Source organism: Tasmannia lanceolata, unplaced genomic scaffold (assembly GCF_043159265.1).
Source record: "Tasmannia lanceolata isolate RefF3 unplaced genomic scaffold, GAP_Taslan_0.1 ptg000013l, whole genome shotgun sequence".
Lineage (NCBI taxonomy): Eukaryota > Viridiplantae > Streptophyta > Magnoliopsida > Canellales > Winteraceae > Tasmannia > Tasmannia lanceolata.
In genome coordinates, this window is record NW_027518690.1 from 27,225,477 (window position 1) to 27,244,145 (window position 18,669).

The 18,669-nt window shown below is 37.1% G+C and overlaps 1 protein-coding gene across 1 annotated transcript in view; it reads left to right on the forward strand.

Annotated features, from left to right (window-relative positions):
- Nucleotides 1-18,669, forward strand: part of CSK (chloroplast sensor kinase) — a 63,742-nt gene that overhangs the window by 16,081 nt on the left and 28,992 nt on the right. Inside the window, exons 4-7 of the mRNA XM_077394423.1 lie at nucleotides 5,605-5,670; nucleotides 5,940-6,008; nucleotides 6,103-6,195; nucleotides 17,067-17,290. Coding sequence (XP_077250538.1) covers nucleotides 5,605-5,670; nucleotides 5,940-6,008; nucleotides 6,103-6,195; nucleotides 17,067-17,290 — 452 coding nt within the window. The remainder of the gene's footprint in view (nucleotides 1-5,604; nucleotides 5,671-5,939; nucleotides 6,009-6,102; nucleotides 6,196-17,066; nucleotides 17,291-18,669) is intronic.

Below are 18,669 nucleotides of genomic sequence, written 5' to 3' on the forward strand. Positions count from 1 at the left end.
AAACCTTTGGCAGGATTTGAAGTTTTTTAGTGCTGTAAATGGCAGGTAATATATTCAGCATTGTGTTACACGGGACAACACCCTGTTGTGTAAAAGAGTGATCATAAACATACAAGAAGAGGTTGTACCAAGTAAAAACAAGGTGCTAATATATCACTCATGATGCCTACCACCATAAGCTAGTCACTTTCTCTGTATGCCTAAGATGTGTAGGAAAAATAGGGTGTACGTTAATAGGTAGGAAGAATAAGTGGGCCACAAGTGGCATGCTTTGCCCATCCTCTCACACCTGCCATCATTGACCTTCATTAAATATAGGAAGTGATATATCCACCCCCTTTTCTTTCTTTGGCCAGCTCCATCTAGAGTTTTTATGGCCATACTTTTACACTACAAGGGGGTGGACCAAAGAATCATATATTCCTGCAAAAAACATAATACATTTAGGGAAATGGCATTCACCCATTTTTCTTCCTGAACCCCTTCTAGTGTAAAAGAGTAATCATAAGTGCACTAGAGGGGGCTGGTCCGGGGAATAAAAGGGGTCGAATATCAAATCAATGGACGGTTCAGATTGCTGCAGTAACCTAGCTTGCCTTTTCTTTTTAAATTGTCTTGTGAGAGTTTTTTGGGATTGTAATAACTTTTTGACATCTGTTAATTAATAAAATACAAGATGAGTTATTATCATTTTTTTTTTATAAAAATTAGACTCAATTGACTTTGCCGCATCGACCGCATTCTAGGCCGCATCCGCGCCGAGTTGACAAGGATTTTCTTCGGCCGCGTTCCTCATCGCATCCGCGTTTTTAAACACTGCTTTGAATGATTGAATGAAAGTTTGCCTTTAGGCTTTTGAGTTCTTTAAGAACTTTTGGGTTGCTACGATTAGCCCCTGCAGGAGTATTTTCTAGTTTCACTCTGAAAAACTCGACTTTGACGGGAACGAAATAGATTTCATCCCCTTCGATGGTGATTGAAGTATTCTATTCCCTACCATGGTGATCGAAGGGCCACTTTCATTGTTTATTTTATCTATTTTGCCTCCTCTTATGCGCATCGAGGAACCTTTTGGATTTCAGACTGCATTAATTGGTATTAGAGTACATTCTTTCCTTAGGTTGAAGAAGTTTGGTGGCAACGGCTGTGTGGATTCAAAGGAGAGCTGCTGAATGCCAATATTGGAGGTAACCCCGGAATTGAAATCGTTTTATTATTAGAGCAGGAAATCATAAATTGGGAGTTGCCATAAATATATGACGAACATTCATAAGATGGATATTTAATCTTTCCTAAAAGTTTAGATGGTGAATCATTGACCTTTGATGGTGATGAAGTGATCAACCATTCACGATTCAGTGGAAGAGATGGTTGATGTGCACTACGAAACCACGGACAAAGAAGCAAATGAAATTAGATCTGAAAGTGCATTAGGTAGTCCAATGGAGACTGGAGAGACAGGTCAATGGAAAACTATTACATCTACTTTTTCATCCATTTATATTGATCCGTTTTTATTAGATCTTATAGTTATGCTTCCAGCATATGTTCATGAATCCCAGCCTGCTCAAGATCAGGACATATCATTTCTTCGTTTTGGAGATTATGCAGCAAGTTTTGATCCTTGAGAGTTTCATATGATTAACATTCTTCAGCACTTCAAAACTCGAGGAAGTTTGTTTGATCAAGGGGAGAATGATGCAGATGGAACCTGGCAAGATCGTGCGGCGTGGAAGAAGTTCCTTATTCTTCGAGTTTTATTTTTGCATCTCATTTGTAGCCTACTTTTAAGGCATCAGATCTCCATTTGGCTTGATTTTGGTATCATTAGAAAGGTTTTTCGGTTACCTAACTAAAAAGCACATGATCACTCGATTTGGACGTGATTTGAGAGAGTTATGTCCAATTTATGGGCTTTGTATGTGACTATTACAGGATTTCTATTTTAGGGTTATCTTAGTTAGCTTTTATTTAAATTACTTTAGATGAACGGCTAGGATTAGTTGCTTAGGTTTCAAGTTAGCTTACATGTTATCAAAGCATTGCATGAGACTTCTTTGAATGATTGAATGAAAGTTTGCTTTTAGGCTTTTGAGTTCTTTAAGAACTTTTGGGTTGCTAAGATTAGCCCCTGCATGAGTATTTTTCCAGTTTCGCTCTGAGAAAGTCGACTTCGATAGGAACGAAGTAAATCTTATCCCCTTCGATGGTGATTGAAGTGTTCTATTCCCTAGGACGGTGATCGAAGGGCCCCATTTCTTCTTTTTATCTATTTTGCCTCCGCTGCTACACAACAAGGTAGTTCGGGTTTTGGACTGCATCAAAGAGTAAGAAATATACTGTGGTGTCTAGATCTAGTACGGAAGTCGAGTATAGAACTATGACACATACTGCAGGTATGCATGTGATCTGATGTGGTTGAATACTCTTATGCAAGAATTTGGGTTTACAATGCATAAACCTATGGTTATGTTATGTGATTAAAAACCGACAATCAACATTTCAAGTAATCCAATTTTCCAAGAGCCGCAGTTCTGAGCAAGAAGATATGCACTCCATATATGATATCTGAAAATCAGTTGACATTTTCACTAAAGCTCTTGCTGGTAGGCAATTCTCATTTATGTGTTCTAAGCTGAGCATGTTTTATATATGCTCTATCTTATTATTATTTTTGATGACATAGGGTATCCCCACCCCAATTTTTAGGGTGGGACTATTATATATGATGTGATTCGGGACTATTATATATGCTCTATCTTGAGAGGGAGAAGGGGGTGTTGAAGTTGATGTGTGTAGTAGGCCCCATTGTAAGGCTCACACTTTTATATTTATGATGTGATTCGGGCTTGATGGTTTGACATCTTTTTTACATCTTTAGGGACATTTTATTTATAGTTTTTAGTTTTTCTTTGGTAGACATTCTATTTTGGTATTTTGTTATTTTGGAGCTGGGGGCTGATTCGATAGAATTTGCTCGAAAATTTAGTCTTTCAATTCGTAAATACCCAAAAAACTTGGGTATTTACAGGAGCCACCTAGCCTCAATACCCAAAAAAAAACTTGGGTTGGGCCTGTAGCTCAATTGGTTGAGACTTTGTATCTCAACCTTGAGGTCACAGGTTCAATCCCAGCTTATCTACCAAGAAAAAACAACCCAAACCGTCATATCTTAAACCCCCCTTGCATGACTAGGAAGTTCTTTCCACTACCAGAAGACTTTATTATATTTCATATCAGAAGCAAAATTGACTAGAGAATCCGCTACTTGATTGCCTTATCTATACTGATGGGAACTGTAGCTTAATCTCAACAATGAGATTTTTTAAATCCCGCCAGTAATAACTTTGCATTAATACTTTCAATCAAAACCTTGCTGTCAGCTTTAATCCAAACCTCAACGAGGCAAAATGCCTCTCAGCTCGCCTACAAACTAGTACCAACGTCATAAAAATGAGAAAAATGCAAAGATTGGCTTACCTATATGATCTTTGAAGATACCTCCACCACCAAAAATGCCCGTAATGTCTTTTGAAGCACCATCCGTGTTCGATTTAGTTTTTAAACTCTATGGTTTCATCCATGAAACTTATAAGATTTTAGCAATCCTAACCTTCATAGGAGAGATGCCCAAGCAACTAGGTCGAAAACCGAAACCATAATTGATACGATAGTAATATAGCTTTTAGAAACACCTTCCGTTCACCGCTTACATCTTTCCTTCCAAATCTCCCAGCTAAAAAAAGACTGAATGACCTAAGTAAGAAGCTAAATGTCGAGTCTTACTTCCTTGAAAGTTCAAACCATTGTACAAGACTTGCGATAATGGTTGATTTTGAATGAGAGGTGCATTTAACATATTTGCAAAGTGGCTCCAGATAGCCCTTGCCAAATCACTCACAAAAAACAAATGATCAAAACCTTCTTCCTTTGCCTCCCAAGATAATGAATTACTTACTAATGTTGAAATTTTGAATCATTTTTTAAATTTTATTTTTTTATTTTCTTATTTTTTCATGATACAAATAGTTTCCATTCTCCACTCAGCCATATATTATCCAATGGAGTGATGTTTTGATCAGTTGAGTATAATCTTAAATCTTTTGTAAACAAATAACCATGTAAAAGTGGGAAACTAGTTTAGAAGTTGTAAGTGGACCATTTGACATCGATGTTTACCCGTAGTTCCAATGTAAAAGATAGCTAGTTGACCAATGCTTTGTGTAGTTAAGGCTTTGGCATTATATGCTGGATATATTGTTGGTCTCTTTTGTTTTCAGGAATGCTTGTTGTGTATGTTTCTTTAATTTGATAAAGTGTATGTTTCTTTACTCTGATATATTTTTTGCACGTTGGATAAAAATGAAGCTAGCTAACTGTTAGTTAGTTCATCTGAAATCATTAAAGACGTAATTGTTTTTCCTTAAACTAGTAAGAGTTGGTCCATTTAAAAAAAAAAAAAAAAAAGGCTATTAACATTTGTTATGTTGGTTGTCTGATAAATGAATCTTTGCGATCAATGCCATATTCTGATTGCGTACTCCCTTCATTTCTGTTTTGGTGCACACAATACATTTATTGTTTTATTACGATGCACTTTGCTTTTCTCGGCGCAATGTTAATCATCTAAGATCCATCTAACTTACTCACATGTCCTCACAGAAAGCTATGTTACTTCAGCAGTCATCTTGGCAAAGTAATGTCAGAATGGGTAATCTGGTTGAGCATTGTTGGTCTCTTTTGTTTTCAGGAATGCTTGTTGTGTATGTTTCTTTAATTTGATAAAGTGTATGTTTCTTTACTCTGATATATTTTTTGCACGTTGGATAAAAATGAAGCTAGCTAACTGTTAGTTAGTTCATCTGAAATCATTAAAGACGTAATTGTTTTTCCTTAAACTAGTAAGAGTTGGTCCATTTAAAAAAAAAAAAAAAAAAAGGCTATTAACATTTGTTATGTTGGTTGTCTGATAGATGAATCTTTGCGATCAATGCCTTATTCTGATTGCGTACTCCCTTCATTTCTGTTTTGGTGCACACAATACATTTATTGTTTTATTACGATGCACTTTGCTTTTCTCGGCGCAATGTTAATCATCTAAGATCCATCTAACTTACTCACATGTCCTCACAGAAAGCTATGTTACTTCAGCAGTCATCTTGGCAAAGTAATGTCAGAATGGGTAATCTGGTTGAGCATTGTTGGTCTCTTTTGTTTTCAGGAATGCTTGTTGTGTATGTTTCTTTAATTTGATAAAGTGTATGTTTCTTTACTCTGATATATTTTTTGCACGTTGGATAAAAATGAAGCTAGCTAACTGTTAGTTAGTTCATCTGAAATCATTAAAGACGTAATTGTTTTTCCTTAAACTAGTAAGAGTTGGTCCATTTAAAAAAAAAAAAAAAAAAAAGCCTATTAACATTTGTTATGTTGGTTGTCTGATAGATGAATCTTTGCGATCAATGCCATATTCTGATTGCGTACTCCCTTCATTTCTGTTTTGGTGCACACAATACATTTATTGTTTTATTACGATGCACTTGCTTTTCTCGGCGCAATGTTAATCATCTAAGATCCATCTAACTTACTCACATGTCCTCACAGAAAGCTATGTTACTTCAGCAGTCATCTTGGCAAAGTAATGTCAGAATGGGTAATCTGGTTGAGCAAGTAAGATATCTCGCTCACAGTGCATTTAATTTTAAATTTATAGGGAACTGCATTGCCTTGCTTTGGTAATGGCACCCTTCACTGTATTAAAGCACTTTTCTGATTGATTGTTGATATCATTTTGGGAGATGTAACAGCCTTTAACAGCTGCTTAGAAAAGTATAAAATGAAGAGAGGGGTGTCATTATTAAACCGAGTGTGGATATCATTTCCCTTTATATGGTTAGATATTTGAGAGCCCTCATTTTTCACTTATTTCTTACTGGCAGATACGTGGTCCCCTTTCTAGCATCAGGACTCTAAGTAGACTGTTGTCTGTTCACAGGAAGAGAAGTGAGGTTTGCCAGCCTGTAATGCTTTAAATTTGTTTCTTCGTGAACTTAGGTTTAACCTCTGGTAGATACCAATAACAACATCAATATGTTCTTGCAGATCTCTTATGATATCATCGAAGATATACTTGTGCAAGGAGATCGTATTAGAGACACCTTACAGCAGCTTCAAGATGCTGTTTATTTTACAAAGGCAAGCTCTCTCTCTCTCTCTCTCTCTCTCTCTCTCTCTCTCTCTTGATGACATAGGGTATCCCCAACCCATTTTGGCACGGGACTAATCCCTATGGACGCACACAATCACCCGTAAACGACGGGCATCGGATTACTACGGGGGATTCGAATTCATGTCTCTGGGGAGCATACGCATGACTTTAAGCCAAAGAGCCACTCTCTCTCTCTCTCTCTCTCTCTCTCTCTCCTTATGTGTGTAGGCACTGAATACTAGTGGACACATCAATCTAATTCTCTCCTTGATGTCTTACTTGACAGATATTTACGTTTTAGGATGGCGTCTGGTATAACAATATGTTTACTTTCTTCTAACTGATTAATACATGCTACCGTGCTTTCATTTCCAATTTTCCTTCTGGAATGCGCTTTGGAAATACTTGGAAAGATGGTCAGCTGCCAAGTGTTTTAATGTTTCTTTGGCTTGGTGCATATCATGTTGTATCAAAGTGGCACTATTTTGACTATGGAATTGCTCACTACCCACTTGCTGTTCCTATGTCTTAGATCAATGAGATATTTGAATATCTAATTCTTCCGAAGCATATTTATGATGATATCCTACAATGATTACGAAAGTTTGTGGGATATTGGATTTGATTTTCCTTATATTTTATGTCAAATTTAGAAAGCACAACAATCTCGTGTTTAATAAAGCCAAACGGATTTCTTTCACAATATGGCGAGTGCTCAAAGAAGACTTAACCGATTTCACAAGTTAAATGTTGACAATATCATCTCCGAGGAACCAAGGATCCTTATCCGGCCATATTGGAGTTTTTCTTCTGAGTCTCTTTACTCGAAGAAAAGTTGGAATAGACCTAATATGGATGGATTGTGTTCGATATACTATAGCTAGAGAGGGTCGTTTCTGATATGCGTTGAGACCGGGCTTCTGGGACAAATGGCCTCTGGAGGGCTTCTTTCGGTCCTTCTATGAGGAGGTAAAATAAGAGATTATGGATTTCTTTGCTCTAATTTTTTAGAGGAGCAAGCTTAGTAAGGATATCATTGCTTGTTTCATCATTTTGAGTTCGAAAAAAAGACACGGCGAAGGAACTTAAAGATTTCAGACCTATTAGACTTGTGGGAATCACAATTACAGAGTTGTTTCTCCCACTAAGGGGATTTTAGTCACGGTAACTAGATCATAGATGGAGCCTTTATTGTGTATGAATGCATTTTCCTCAGCACACAAGAGTAGGAGGCCAACACACCTAACACCAAAAGTACCAATTTCGGTGTCAGTCCAGATTTCGGCCAAAATCTCGAAATTTCAGAAATTTCTTGAAAATTTTAATTTTTAAAATTTTTTTCTTGAAATTTACTGATTCCCCAAAATTTCGGCCAAAATTACAGTAGTTTCAGCAAAACTTTTGGATTTGGATTTTTTTAAACTGAATTTTGGTATTTCGGTTGAAATTTCCGTTTTGGCTGAGGCCGAAGCCGATACCAAAACCGAAATTTTAAACCTTTGCTAGGGATTGGAAGTCTGCAATCATAGATGAATATGTTAAAAATGATCTTGCAGCTAACATTTTGGGTGGCGGCATGGAAGGGCGTGTTCAGCAAGGCTTCTTATTCTCACCCAATTAAACGGACGAGAAACAGATTGATGAGAATCTTAGAAACGACTATTAGTCGCTCCAAAGAATCCTTGCTTTTAGCCTAAAAAGAAGGCAAAAGTTTAGAAACAGGCTTAGTGGGCTGGATTGCCGAACATGACTTTTTGAGATACTTTTGCGCTTTCACATTCTTAACGCCTAAAAAAGTGGAGAATGCGGTTATTGAATGGTTGCCGAACAAACCCGAAGTTGACAGGTTCAGGGAGAAAAAGGGTGTTGATTTTGGATAAAGATAGAATTTTTATTCTGTCGGGACCAAATTAAAAGAGAAGGTACTTACCGAATTGCATGATGCACCTATGGTGGGTCATTCGGAAATTTTCAAGGCCTATTAACAGTTGTGTGAAACGTTTTCTTATAAATGATTGAAAGGTGATATGCTCAAACTTGTGTGGGAGTGACCACTTGTCAAGAGCTATGTCACAAATATCTCCGATATTTTCAAAATATAGCGATTTTATTGCGATATTTTCATAAAACAACAGAATCTCAAAATAATCCCGAGATTTTGAATAATATAACAATATTTTCATTTACCACGATAAAATCACGATATTTATATGATATTTTTTTTCTTAATTTATATATGTTTAAATAATCTTATTTTCTTGTTTTTTCCTGGATATAAACCCGAAAAAATAAAAATAAAATTAATATATCCCGAGATTTTCCCTTGCCAAGAAATTCCCGGGAACGATATCTGTGACGTAGGTCAAGAGAATATTGGTGGTGACATATTTCCAGCTAGTCGTCCACAACCTCTACCCATCCCTAACCAGAAATGGGAAAGCATCTCAGTAGACTTTAACACGGGGTTGCCAGAGGTGCACAGTAAGGACTGCATATATGTTATGGTGGATAGGTTGACTAAATTTGTACACTTATATGCTATCTCAGTCTCATATGCATCGATGCAGATTACTGATTTATTCTTCAAATAAGTGTTTAGATTGCATGGCATGCCTAGGAACATTGTGAGGGATAGGAACAACGAGTTTATTAGCATGTTTGGCGGGAATTGTTTAGAGGTTTGCGATACAAATCTGACAAGTACGAGTTACCACCCCAAACAGATATAGTGAACAATGGGGTGGAAGGCTATTTGAGAAACTATGTTTTGGGTCAGCAAAGTCGATGAGTCAAGTGATTACGTTTGGGAGAATTCTTTTATAACTCTTCCTACCACATGTCTATAAAAATGTCTCCCTTCATGGCCTTGTGTGGATATGGAGCTCCTAACTTTGTTGAGTTTTCCAAAGTCTTGAATAAATTTGGGATTTGTTCGGTTTTCCCTGCAAATCTCATTGAGCTCCTTTGGGGTGCCCCGTGGAAGAAAAAAGGAAAGGTTCTTTGGAATGTATGCTTCCTAGCTACTTTGTGGGTGATTTGGAAGGAAAGAAATGCAAGCGTCTTCAAAGGAAGATCCAAAAGCGCCAATTCCCTTTTCATAAAAGCAATTGCACTGACGATCTCATGGATTCTTCTATTTTAATTTGTCTCCACCTATGATCTTTGGGAAAGGTGGAGCGAAGTTTGTCTTAGTGTGGAGGAAAAGCCCTTAATTATTCAAGAGTGGGCGCTTCCTGCGCCAGGTTTTCTGAAACTTATTTTTGATGGATCCTGTTTCAGAAACCCCGGTCCAGCTGGAGTTGGGGGAGTTCTGAGAAATAAAATGGGGGAGGTAGTATGGGCCTTTGCGGGTCCCATTGGAATCGCGGATGTGACAGGAACAGTGCAAGCTGTGTATCAGGGGCTGAAATTGGTGGTTAGAGATCGACTAACCAATGTGGGAGTGGAAGGCGACTCACTGATTGTATTTCGGTTGCTTAAGGGTTATCAAAAGCCACCTTGGAGATTTGATAGGCTGTTTTATGAGATGCTTGACTGGGTGATATACTCTTCAATAATCTATCATCATGTTTGTCGATCTGCTAACAAAGTGGCGGATTCCCTTGCGATAGGAGTCTCTAAGGAAGCTCTGGCGCTATTTGATTCCCTTCCCCCTTGATTTTCCATCTTTTTGTATTAATTAGTATTGTATTCTCCTTTCTGTATTGACCATCTCGGTCTTCTTTGATTTCAATGATTTTGCTCAAGAGAGTCGGAATATAGTGAAAGCAGTAAGGGACAACATCCTGCATTGGCCGTCCACTCTAAGGAGGATTATAGCAGACAAGCTTAAGCCAATGTTTTTATGGCCCTTATGTGGTCGCACGTAGGATTAGATACAATGCATATGAGTCTGAGTTGCCCAACAATAGCAAAATACACATTATATTTCGTGCTTCATGGTTGAAAAGGTCCCGTGGACAACACATTGTTCCTTTCATTGAGTTACGCCCTTTTGACTATGAGAGAAAACTGATTTTGGAACCCGAAACCATTATGGAAACAATATAGAAGAGATTAAGGAACATGGTCATTATGGATACAAGAGAGAAGAGATTAAGCATAATACACTAGATTAAGGAACGGGGTCGTTACAAATACAGGAGAGGAGATTAAGCAAAACGCACAATGTATTTCATGTTTCCAGGTATGTTGTTGTTTTGCTTGGTTTTAGTATTTTCATGGATGAACTCACTCTATCTGCATGCTAGAGATCCACTGATTTTCCGTCGTAGATGTTACAGTTCCTCTTAGTTTCATTCCTATTTTATGTTTATTCTGCTGTAAATTGTGGTTTGGTTCCGTTGCTTAGATAATTTTTCTTCTAAAAACAATGTTGATATTATTGTAGTCAATTTCTTTTATTTACAGAATTATGAGGCTACATCAGATTGGTATCAGGACCCTCTCAATATCTGTGATTTTCACGGGTTTTTCATTACTGGTCCGAGAAGTACGGGGATCTCATCTAAGTGAAGCTCTAAGACTGTTCCAGGTTCTAATCAACAGAACCATGTTGGAAGGAGAAAATTCCTGCAATTTCATTGTGAAAATGAGCCTCTTGGATTTGAATTGAAATTTCCAAGATCTGCTGATGGAATTGTGATGGATCGTGGAAAATCTTGCCGGCAAAGTTAGGACTAGTCCCAGGGAAATGTTGCACTGAAGGTCTTGTGAATGCTCAACCTCTCACAACCCAACCCACAATTCAGCCCCGATTTACCCAACCTCGTAATCTTGCTCAATTCCATCTAGGACCTGAACATAGGAGTTAATTGGGCATCGAATTACCCTAATTACTGCAAGGAATTATCAAGAACGTGCATATGAAGTTAAAGTCAATTGACCCAATTATTAGGAACAAGCCTATGAAGTTAATGTCAATTGGAATCTCAGAAAAATGAAGACCAAAGTAGTGGTTGTAAAATTTCATAAATGTGTTGGTATATTGCCTTCAAGAAACAAGCATTCAAATGAAAAAGCCAAAGATCAGTTCGTATGAAAAGATGAAAGCACTTTAAGGTTAATTTTTACCCATGATTGTGAGCAATCCATTTACCAACAATTCAAGTAGATCAGTAAATGAGTATAGTAGTTATTTCTATCGAATGCAAATGCACTTTAAACTTCTGAGAGATGGAAAATTATCTCTTAGCCTATAACATTTAGGTCTATGAGCACAAACGGAGACTCATGGTGAGTTACAACGGATTAGGACCATGCCCAATGTAGTCCAATTGGAGATGCAAGTGTAAGCCCAACACAAAAGGATGACTTTATATGGAAAATTTCATTAATGAGGACTGACCTAACTGTATGTGGATGATGAAACTTAGTAGATATTTTATGAATATTTGGTCCGAATATCAGTTAGCATATACCTTATGAAAGCACATGCAGGCAGTCAATTGGATGGTTTTGTTTCAAGTTGTGTACTGATGACATCCATGCTCTAGTGTGAGAGGGAGTGTTGGAAGTTATAGAGTTTAAGTTAGAATTATACTAAGTCTTAGTGTGATTCTTTTTAGTTACCTGTTTGTTATATGTTTCTTAGATAGGGATCATCATGGATGGCCCTAATGGCATTTGTGTAAACAACCAGTAACTCCAAAAGCTTAAGCTGTTGGAGATGGCGTTATTTAATCTTTTATACTTTAACACTCCCCTCATGTGTGGTCCCTCTTTTTAGGGTTGGCCTACACATGGCACGTGGCCCCTCTTTTTAGGGTTGTCCTACACGTGGTACATGTGGCCCTCTTTTTGGGTTTGCCATTACATGTCGATTTTTTATGTCAAGGAATTTTGAACACATGACTTTTGGCTCTGATATCATGTGAAACAACCAGTTACTCCGAAAGCTTAAGCTGATGGAGAAGGTGTTATTTAATCTTTTATACTTCAACACTCCCCCTCACGTCTGGCGCCTCTTTCTAGGGTTGGCCTACACGTGGCACATGTGGCCCGAACTTTGGGTTTGGCCATTGCATATGGATTTTTGCCATCGAGGAGTTTTGAACTCAGGACATGTGAAACTACCAGTTACTCCAAAAGATTAAGCTACCATGTGAAAACGACCAGTAACTCTAAAAGCTTAAGCTGTTGGAGATGGCGTTATTTAATCTTTTATACTTTCACAGTATTGGTTGCAAGGAAAATCAATAAGAAGGCTCCAAGTCGTGGGGTTGGGATACAACCTCCATGAAAATTCGCCATTCTTATTTCCTTCTTCCTCTTTCTCCTCTTCTCGTTATCTTTTTTCTTCTCTTTTCACTTGACTCAGGTGATAATGGTGATCTTCTAAACACTAACAAATACTTTACTTAGGGCTCTAAATATGATAAATAAGACACTTAGGCCTCTAAATATGATAATCAAGCAACAGGTCAAGAGAGCTTTAGAGCAAAGATCTTTAGTGCATTCATACCATTTAATAGGGCTCGGTTATCAATGTTTGAAGCCCATCAATCCAGCTCATGACTGACGCAATAGAGAGAGGGTGTTGATAGTATCTCAACTCTTCACACTTTGCATGCATTTCCGAGTCAAACATTGAACTGACGGAGTTGACCTGTCTCTTGCCCTGCCGCAACCTCATTCAACTTGGCTGGAGGCAATCAAAACTTATCGTGTCAATCATTGACTTGTCCAAGTCACACTGGTCTTGCCTTTGGCGAGTTTTTGATCAAGATATTGTAAATGTTGGTAATAAGCACCCAACTTTTTCGTCACATTAGCTTCAGGCCATTCGACAGGGAGATTCTGAAATTGCAATCTCCAGGTATAACTGGTATATCCTCTGAACATTAGTTTGTTGTATAGATATGGACATCAAGGGCAATTGGGTGTAGAAGATGAACCTTGGTGTTGGATCTTAGAATTTGTTTCTTGGGAATTGGGATGTTTCTAAACTTTTAACCTCCCTCAATTGTCTCCAATGCCTTCGTGACTCCTCCCATTCATCCCAATTGGTGTTGTTTCATTGATGGGGAGCAGAAATTTTAACGTTCTTCTGCCACTGCTGCTTGTAAGTGTCTTGTGGGAAACCTTGATATTTGACTTGGCTACTTTGTATTATCCCAACATAATGTAAATTATAGTATGTTGCTGAAAGTTTTCATCAATTCGTAATGAAATGACTCAACATGAACATGGATCATTGAATTACAAATGCGAGGGTCAACATGTTTTCCATCTTGCTGAGTCACCAACAGTTTCAGTTTCGGTCACAACGGAAATAGGAACATTTCGGTTTTGGTTGGAAATTTCGGTGGAAATCCTGTATAATCACGAAAAAAGTATGGAAACATGCAAATGATAGAATTTTAAGATTAAATTCAAGGAAATGCCCACAAATACTAATCACATTAGCAAGACAACTTTTCATTATGGCTCAATAACATCGAACACCTAGTGATATGCGTTGTCGGGTATGTTTGATAATCCATTGCATACCACATGCCCCATGTGATTCATATAAATATTTGTACATAATACATGAATTACATTTCACATCCAATTCATATAAATATAATTATATAGCACATATTGATTTAGCGTACAACCTATGCACTTACGATTTTGGTTTTGATCTAATGTTTCAATTCTGGTATAGTTTCGATGGGGATGGAAACGGAAACATTTGGTTTTTTCGAGTCGCTTTTGGTCCAAATTTTAGAACTTTGACAAAGAATGACATCTTCTAATGGATGATGATGCATTTCTTTTGGCAATCATCATAGCTTCCATTCATGTGAAAATGAATGAAAAATTTACCCTTTAATGTGACATTGTTGTTCTATCTCTGCTTTCAAGCTGTCATTGTTAAGATATAAAGATACAGTATTGAATTTATTTTTGTTTAAACTTCTGGAAGAGTTAAATTTGAGCTACATGATTATCCTTATCGGTTGTTTATCATTATGATTCTCTTTCTCCTATCATTTTCTAATTCAGCCACTCGAACCCGGAGCTAGCTGGTTCCCTCCGAAATGCGTTGAGGATAACAGTCTCGATAAGAAACCAAAGACTGAGAGAAATCCTAACCTAGAAAAAACTATACAAAACTAATCAGTGACATAATACAATGGTGACCAAAAGGAGCTTCTAGAAATTAGAATTAATCCCTTACTTCCTGAGAGCATTGAGTTTTCTATTACCTTTTGATGCAGGACAATACCTAATCTAGGGAAAATCCTATGCTCCTAATGGGATAATGGTTTTAGGAAAGGCTTAGGGTTAACTCGGAAGGCTCAAAACTTCTAAAGGGACTAACCTAGGGCTGATTTAACAAAGGTTTAATTAACGGGCAGCAGCAATATCGAGGCTTAGAATGCATTCAATAATTAGAAGGAACATAATTAGCATGAAATAAAACCTTATACAAATCAACCAATAGGTAAAGCTTCTTTCAGGTGAATTGTTAATGACAAAATTAGGCCTAAACTATGTTTTACGCATGCAACCAATTAAAATAACTAAAAGTTAATGTAAGTACCAATGAAATAGATGTAACACAAGGATGAAAATAATAATATCCAATGAAGAAAAACAAAAAAAAAAGTCCAGTAGCAGTAAAAGGCTCAAAATGGTCCAGTTTTGGGCCGTAAGGGTATTTTGCTATGATTTGTGGACACTGACACGAGTATCGCGTGTCGACACGGACACGTAGTGTCGAACACGGCAATCCCCCAAACTTTAGAAACAGGGACACGGCTAAAATAGAAAGTATATGTAATCATGATCTGTGGATATGGATTCGTGTGTCCAGTTTCAACATGGATACGAGTTGTCTAAATGAGGTAAACACAATATTCAATAAAAAACAGAATGTCACACTTGACACTATACAAAAACATGTCCACACACACACATTAAGTCTTAACACTTCCAGCAATACAAGTAAAAGTGTCCAAAGGAGTGTCGACACGGGTGTCGTGTCGGACACGATAGGACACATGAATCAGCAATAAATTCGAAGTGTCGACCAAATCATAGGTATTTTGGTAATTTAGCAGATCTGGGATTTTGGTTTAATACTGCTGTCCAAATCTTAGGTTAAGGTTTAGAAGGTAAAAGAAAGATTAATCTAGAGTTTAAGCTCTGATTTGATGGTAGGTTTAGGATAGGGTTCACTAAAACTAGTTTTAGGGCTTGAAAAGGGTGAAAATTGTAATAAGGCTCAAAAGGGGTTTAAAGTTAGGGTTCTTGGGTGTTTAGGCTGAGGTTTAATCATAAAACAATCCCTCAAAATCTCATAACAAGATCTTGGAGAACAAGGGAGATCTATGGTTTTAGGTTTCTTCTAGTTTTAGGGTTCAAAGAACAAAGAAAATAGAAAATCTGATTTACTAACTGTTAACTTACCAACTTCTCCAAAAGCTTAAGCTGTTGGAGAAAGGCGTTATTTATCTTTAATATTTTAACACTCCCCTGCACGTGTGGCCCACTTGGCAAACACGTGGCACATGTGGTCCCACTTTGGGTCAACCATCGCATTTGGATTTTTACTATCCGAGAGGTTTGAACTCGAGACCTTTGGCTATGATACCATGTTAACTTACCAACTTCTTCAAAAGCTTAAGCTGTTGGAGAAAGGCGTTATTTATCTTTTATACTTTAACACTAACCTTGTTTGTGTTGATTTGATTGAATAAATAGATGAGAGGAGATGAGAGAAGAATGGGTCCAAGCCACCAAGAAGAGAAGAAAAGAAGAAGTCCAAGCCAGAATAGCTCTCATAAAAAATTCTCAATTCTATTCAATATTCCAAAGTCTTTTACATTGCTTTCATAAGATGTATTTATAAGAAAAGACACCTTAGAAGATAACTTAAAGTTAAACACTAATCTCAACCATTCATCTAATCCAAAGTAAACTAAGTAAAGATAAAAACTTACCTATAATAGTAATCCCGTAATAGACCTTTACCACTTCCTAAAAACACTCATAGCTTGCTCAAATCACATCCAAATCGTGTGATCTTTGGCCCATTAGATAGGTAATTGAAAAAACTTTCAAATAATACAAAAAACACGCCAAATTGATGAGATTTGATGCCTAAAAAGTAGGCTACAAATAAAATGACGAAAATAGAAAGTAAATAATAAAAAAACAATGTCTGTGACCCATGCTAGAGTCCCCGTCATCAGTCTCGTCCACGTCTACGCTTGTAAACCTTGAATCCACGCCCATTGTTGATGTCCCCATCACCTTTCGTTGGGGTTTTTCCTTTTTTCCCCCACATCTCTTCTCTATGTCGAATAACATTTTTTTGTCTCTTCAAAATTTTTCTGGTACACTATTCCCACGGGGTCCCCCATTTTTGACATTTTTTCAAACTCGTCATGGAAAGCCTTTTCTTCTTCTGACCCTTCTTCCTTGTCCTCTTCCGAGGATACCTCGTCCGAATTCAACACCACCTTCTCTTCTTCCTCTGAAACTCCCATCTCTTCCTCTGAAACTCCCAACTCTCCTATTGAAGCCTGATTTGCCCTCTGAATGCAGGATTTAATTTTCCCACTAAGTTCTGCTTCCATTGAGTCTCTTGTCATTTTAGATTCCTCATCAGGGAAAATTATACCCTTCTTTTCCTCATCTGTTGTTTATCATTATGGTTCTCTTTTTTCTTCTAATTCCTTGTACATTTGTTGTTGCTGCACTAACAGTTTTCCTTGACATTTATGTATTCAATTACAAATTTTTGTTATGCTGTCAGTTTCTTGCATTCTATATTTTCAACTGAAATTTTATTTATGCTGCCATTTTCTTCTCTCTGCCAAAGAGAATCGATCTTACTGTTTTTCTCATGGATCTTTTCTAGGCTAATATAGTGCGGTATAATGAAGAAACATTCACAAAAATACATAGTTCAACCTATGGTTATCCGGAATCTGTGGGGTCTAAATTATCAGACAACATCTCAAGTGAAACTCAAGAAAATACCAGCGGGATAATGGATTCAGTCCACCAAGTTTCTGGAAGAAGGGATCAAGAGATGCCTATGCCACCTCTTACTCTTGCAGCAGTAAAACAAAAAAATACCAGGTAGTGTCTTCCCATGCATAATAACTGAGTATATTGTTCATGCTTTCATATTTAGAAATCATTCACCCCTATAATTTTTTGTGGTGTCAAGGTTTTAAATTTCGGCCAAAATACTGAAATTTCGGATTTCAGTTGGGACCGAAACCGAAATCACAAGAACCCGAAATTTCGGAAATTTCCCAAATTTACTATTTTGCCGAAATTTCGGCATAATGATGCAATGCCTTTTTTTTCCCGAATTTCAGCCGAAATTTTGGTTTCGGCTAGAAATTTAAAACCTTGGTTAGCGTAGGGTCATGGTTTTAATAAACTTTTGTTGAATAACCTCACGTCTTTTTTATAGTAGGCAGTCTAGAGAAATTTGAGAAGTTTTGATGGAAATTTCTATCCATAAATTTTCCTAGTGACTATTATAGATGTAGAACACCGAGGTTTAGTCTGTGTAGTCTAGATAAATATTAGTGCTTCCATTCAGTGCATAAATACTTGTTAACCCGTGCAGTGAGGATTTACTTAGCTCAAAAAACTCTCAAATAGGTTGGTTTTCAGCTAGTGATCTAGTCTTACTGGTTGTAATGCTATTTACATTTTTTAGACACACCCATTCTCCCATACATTCGTGATCCATGGTTCCATACTTGCACGTGACTATCTCAGACCCCTAGAAACCAAGTCTTGACAGATTGAGTATGATAAAGCCCTTCTCCTAGCCCTAAGTAGCCTCAGGAACCCCTATAATACACACCTTACCTTATCTAGCTTACTTCCATTATGGTAGCCTTGGTTATAGTATAAGTTTTTCATTCATGTGTCTAGGTTCTCATATATTTTCGAAATGAACTCTATGTACTACTTGTGTCTATTTTCTCATTTATTTTTGAAATGAGCTCAAGTGACTACTTGTTGTAAACTATGGAGCATATCAGAACATAAGGCCTTAGGAACCTCCCCATGAATTTCTTTTGAACAAATTGAGTAGATGCTAATTATCTCTTCTTACTCTTTGCATCAATTTAGTATCCATCAATTTAAAATAACCATTTACCTAAACAACAAAAAAGTGTCCCTCAATCAATAGAGTAGCTATCCATATCCCCTAACAAATAGCATTAACCATTGTGAGTTTCATTTGTATGCCCTATTGGTTCTGTGTATAAGAAAATAATGTTAATGTCTTTGTCCAGGATGACATGTCAGTTCTCGCTTGGTTTTCTTTTTGCTTTTTACTTTACCACTAACCATCCCAACAGGAGGAAGCATCCTAATTTCAATTTTTCTAGTTAACACATAGTACATGCCATTTACCTCTAGTCTCTCTGGAAATTTAGGATAACAAAATATCCTTGAATCAAGCTACCTTTAACGACTCTTTTAGATAA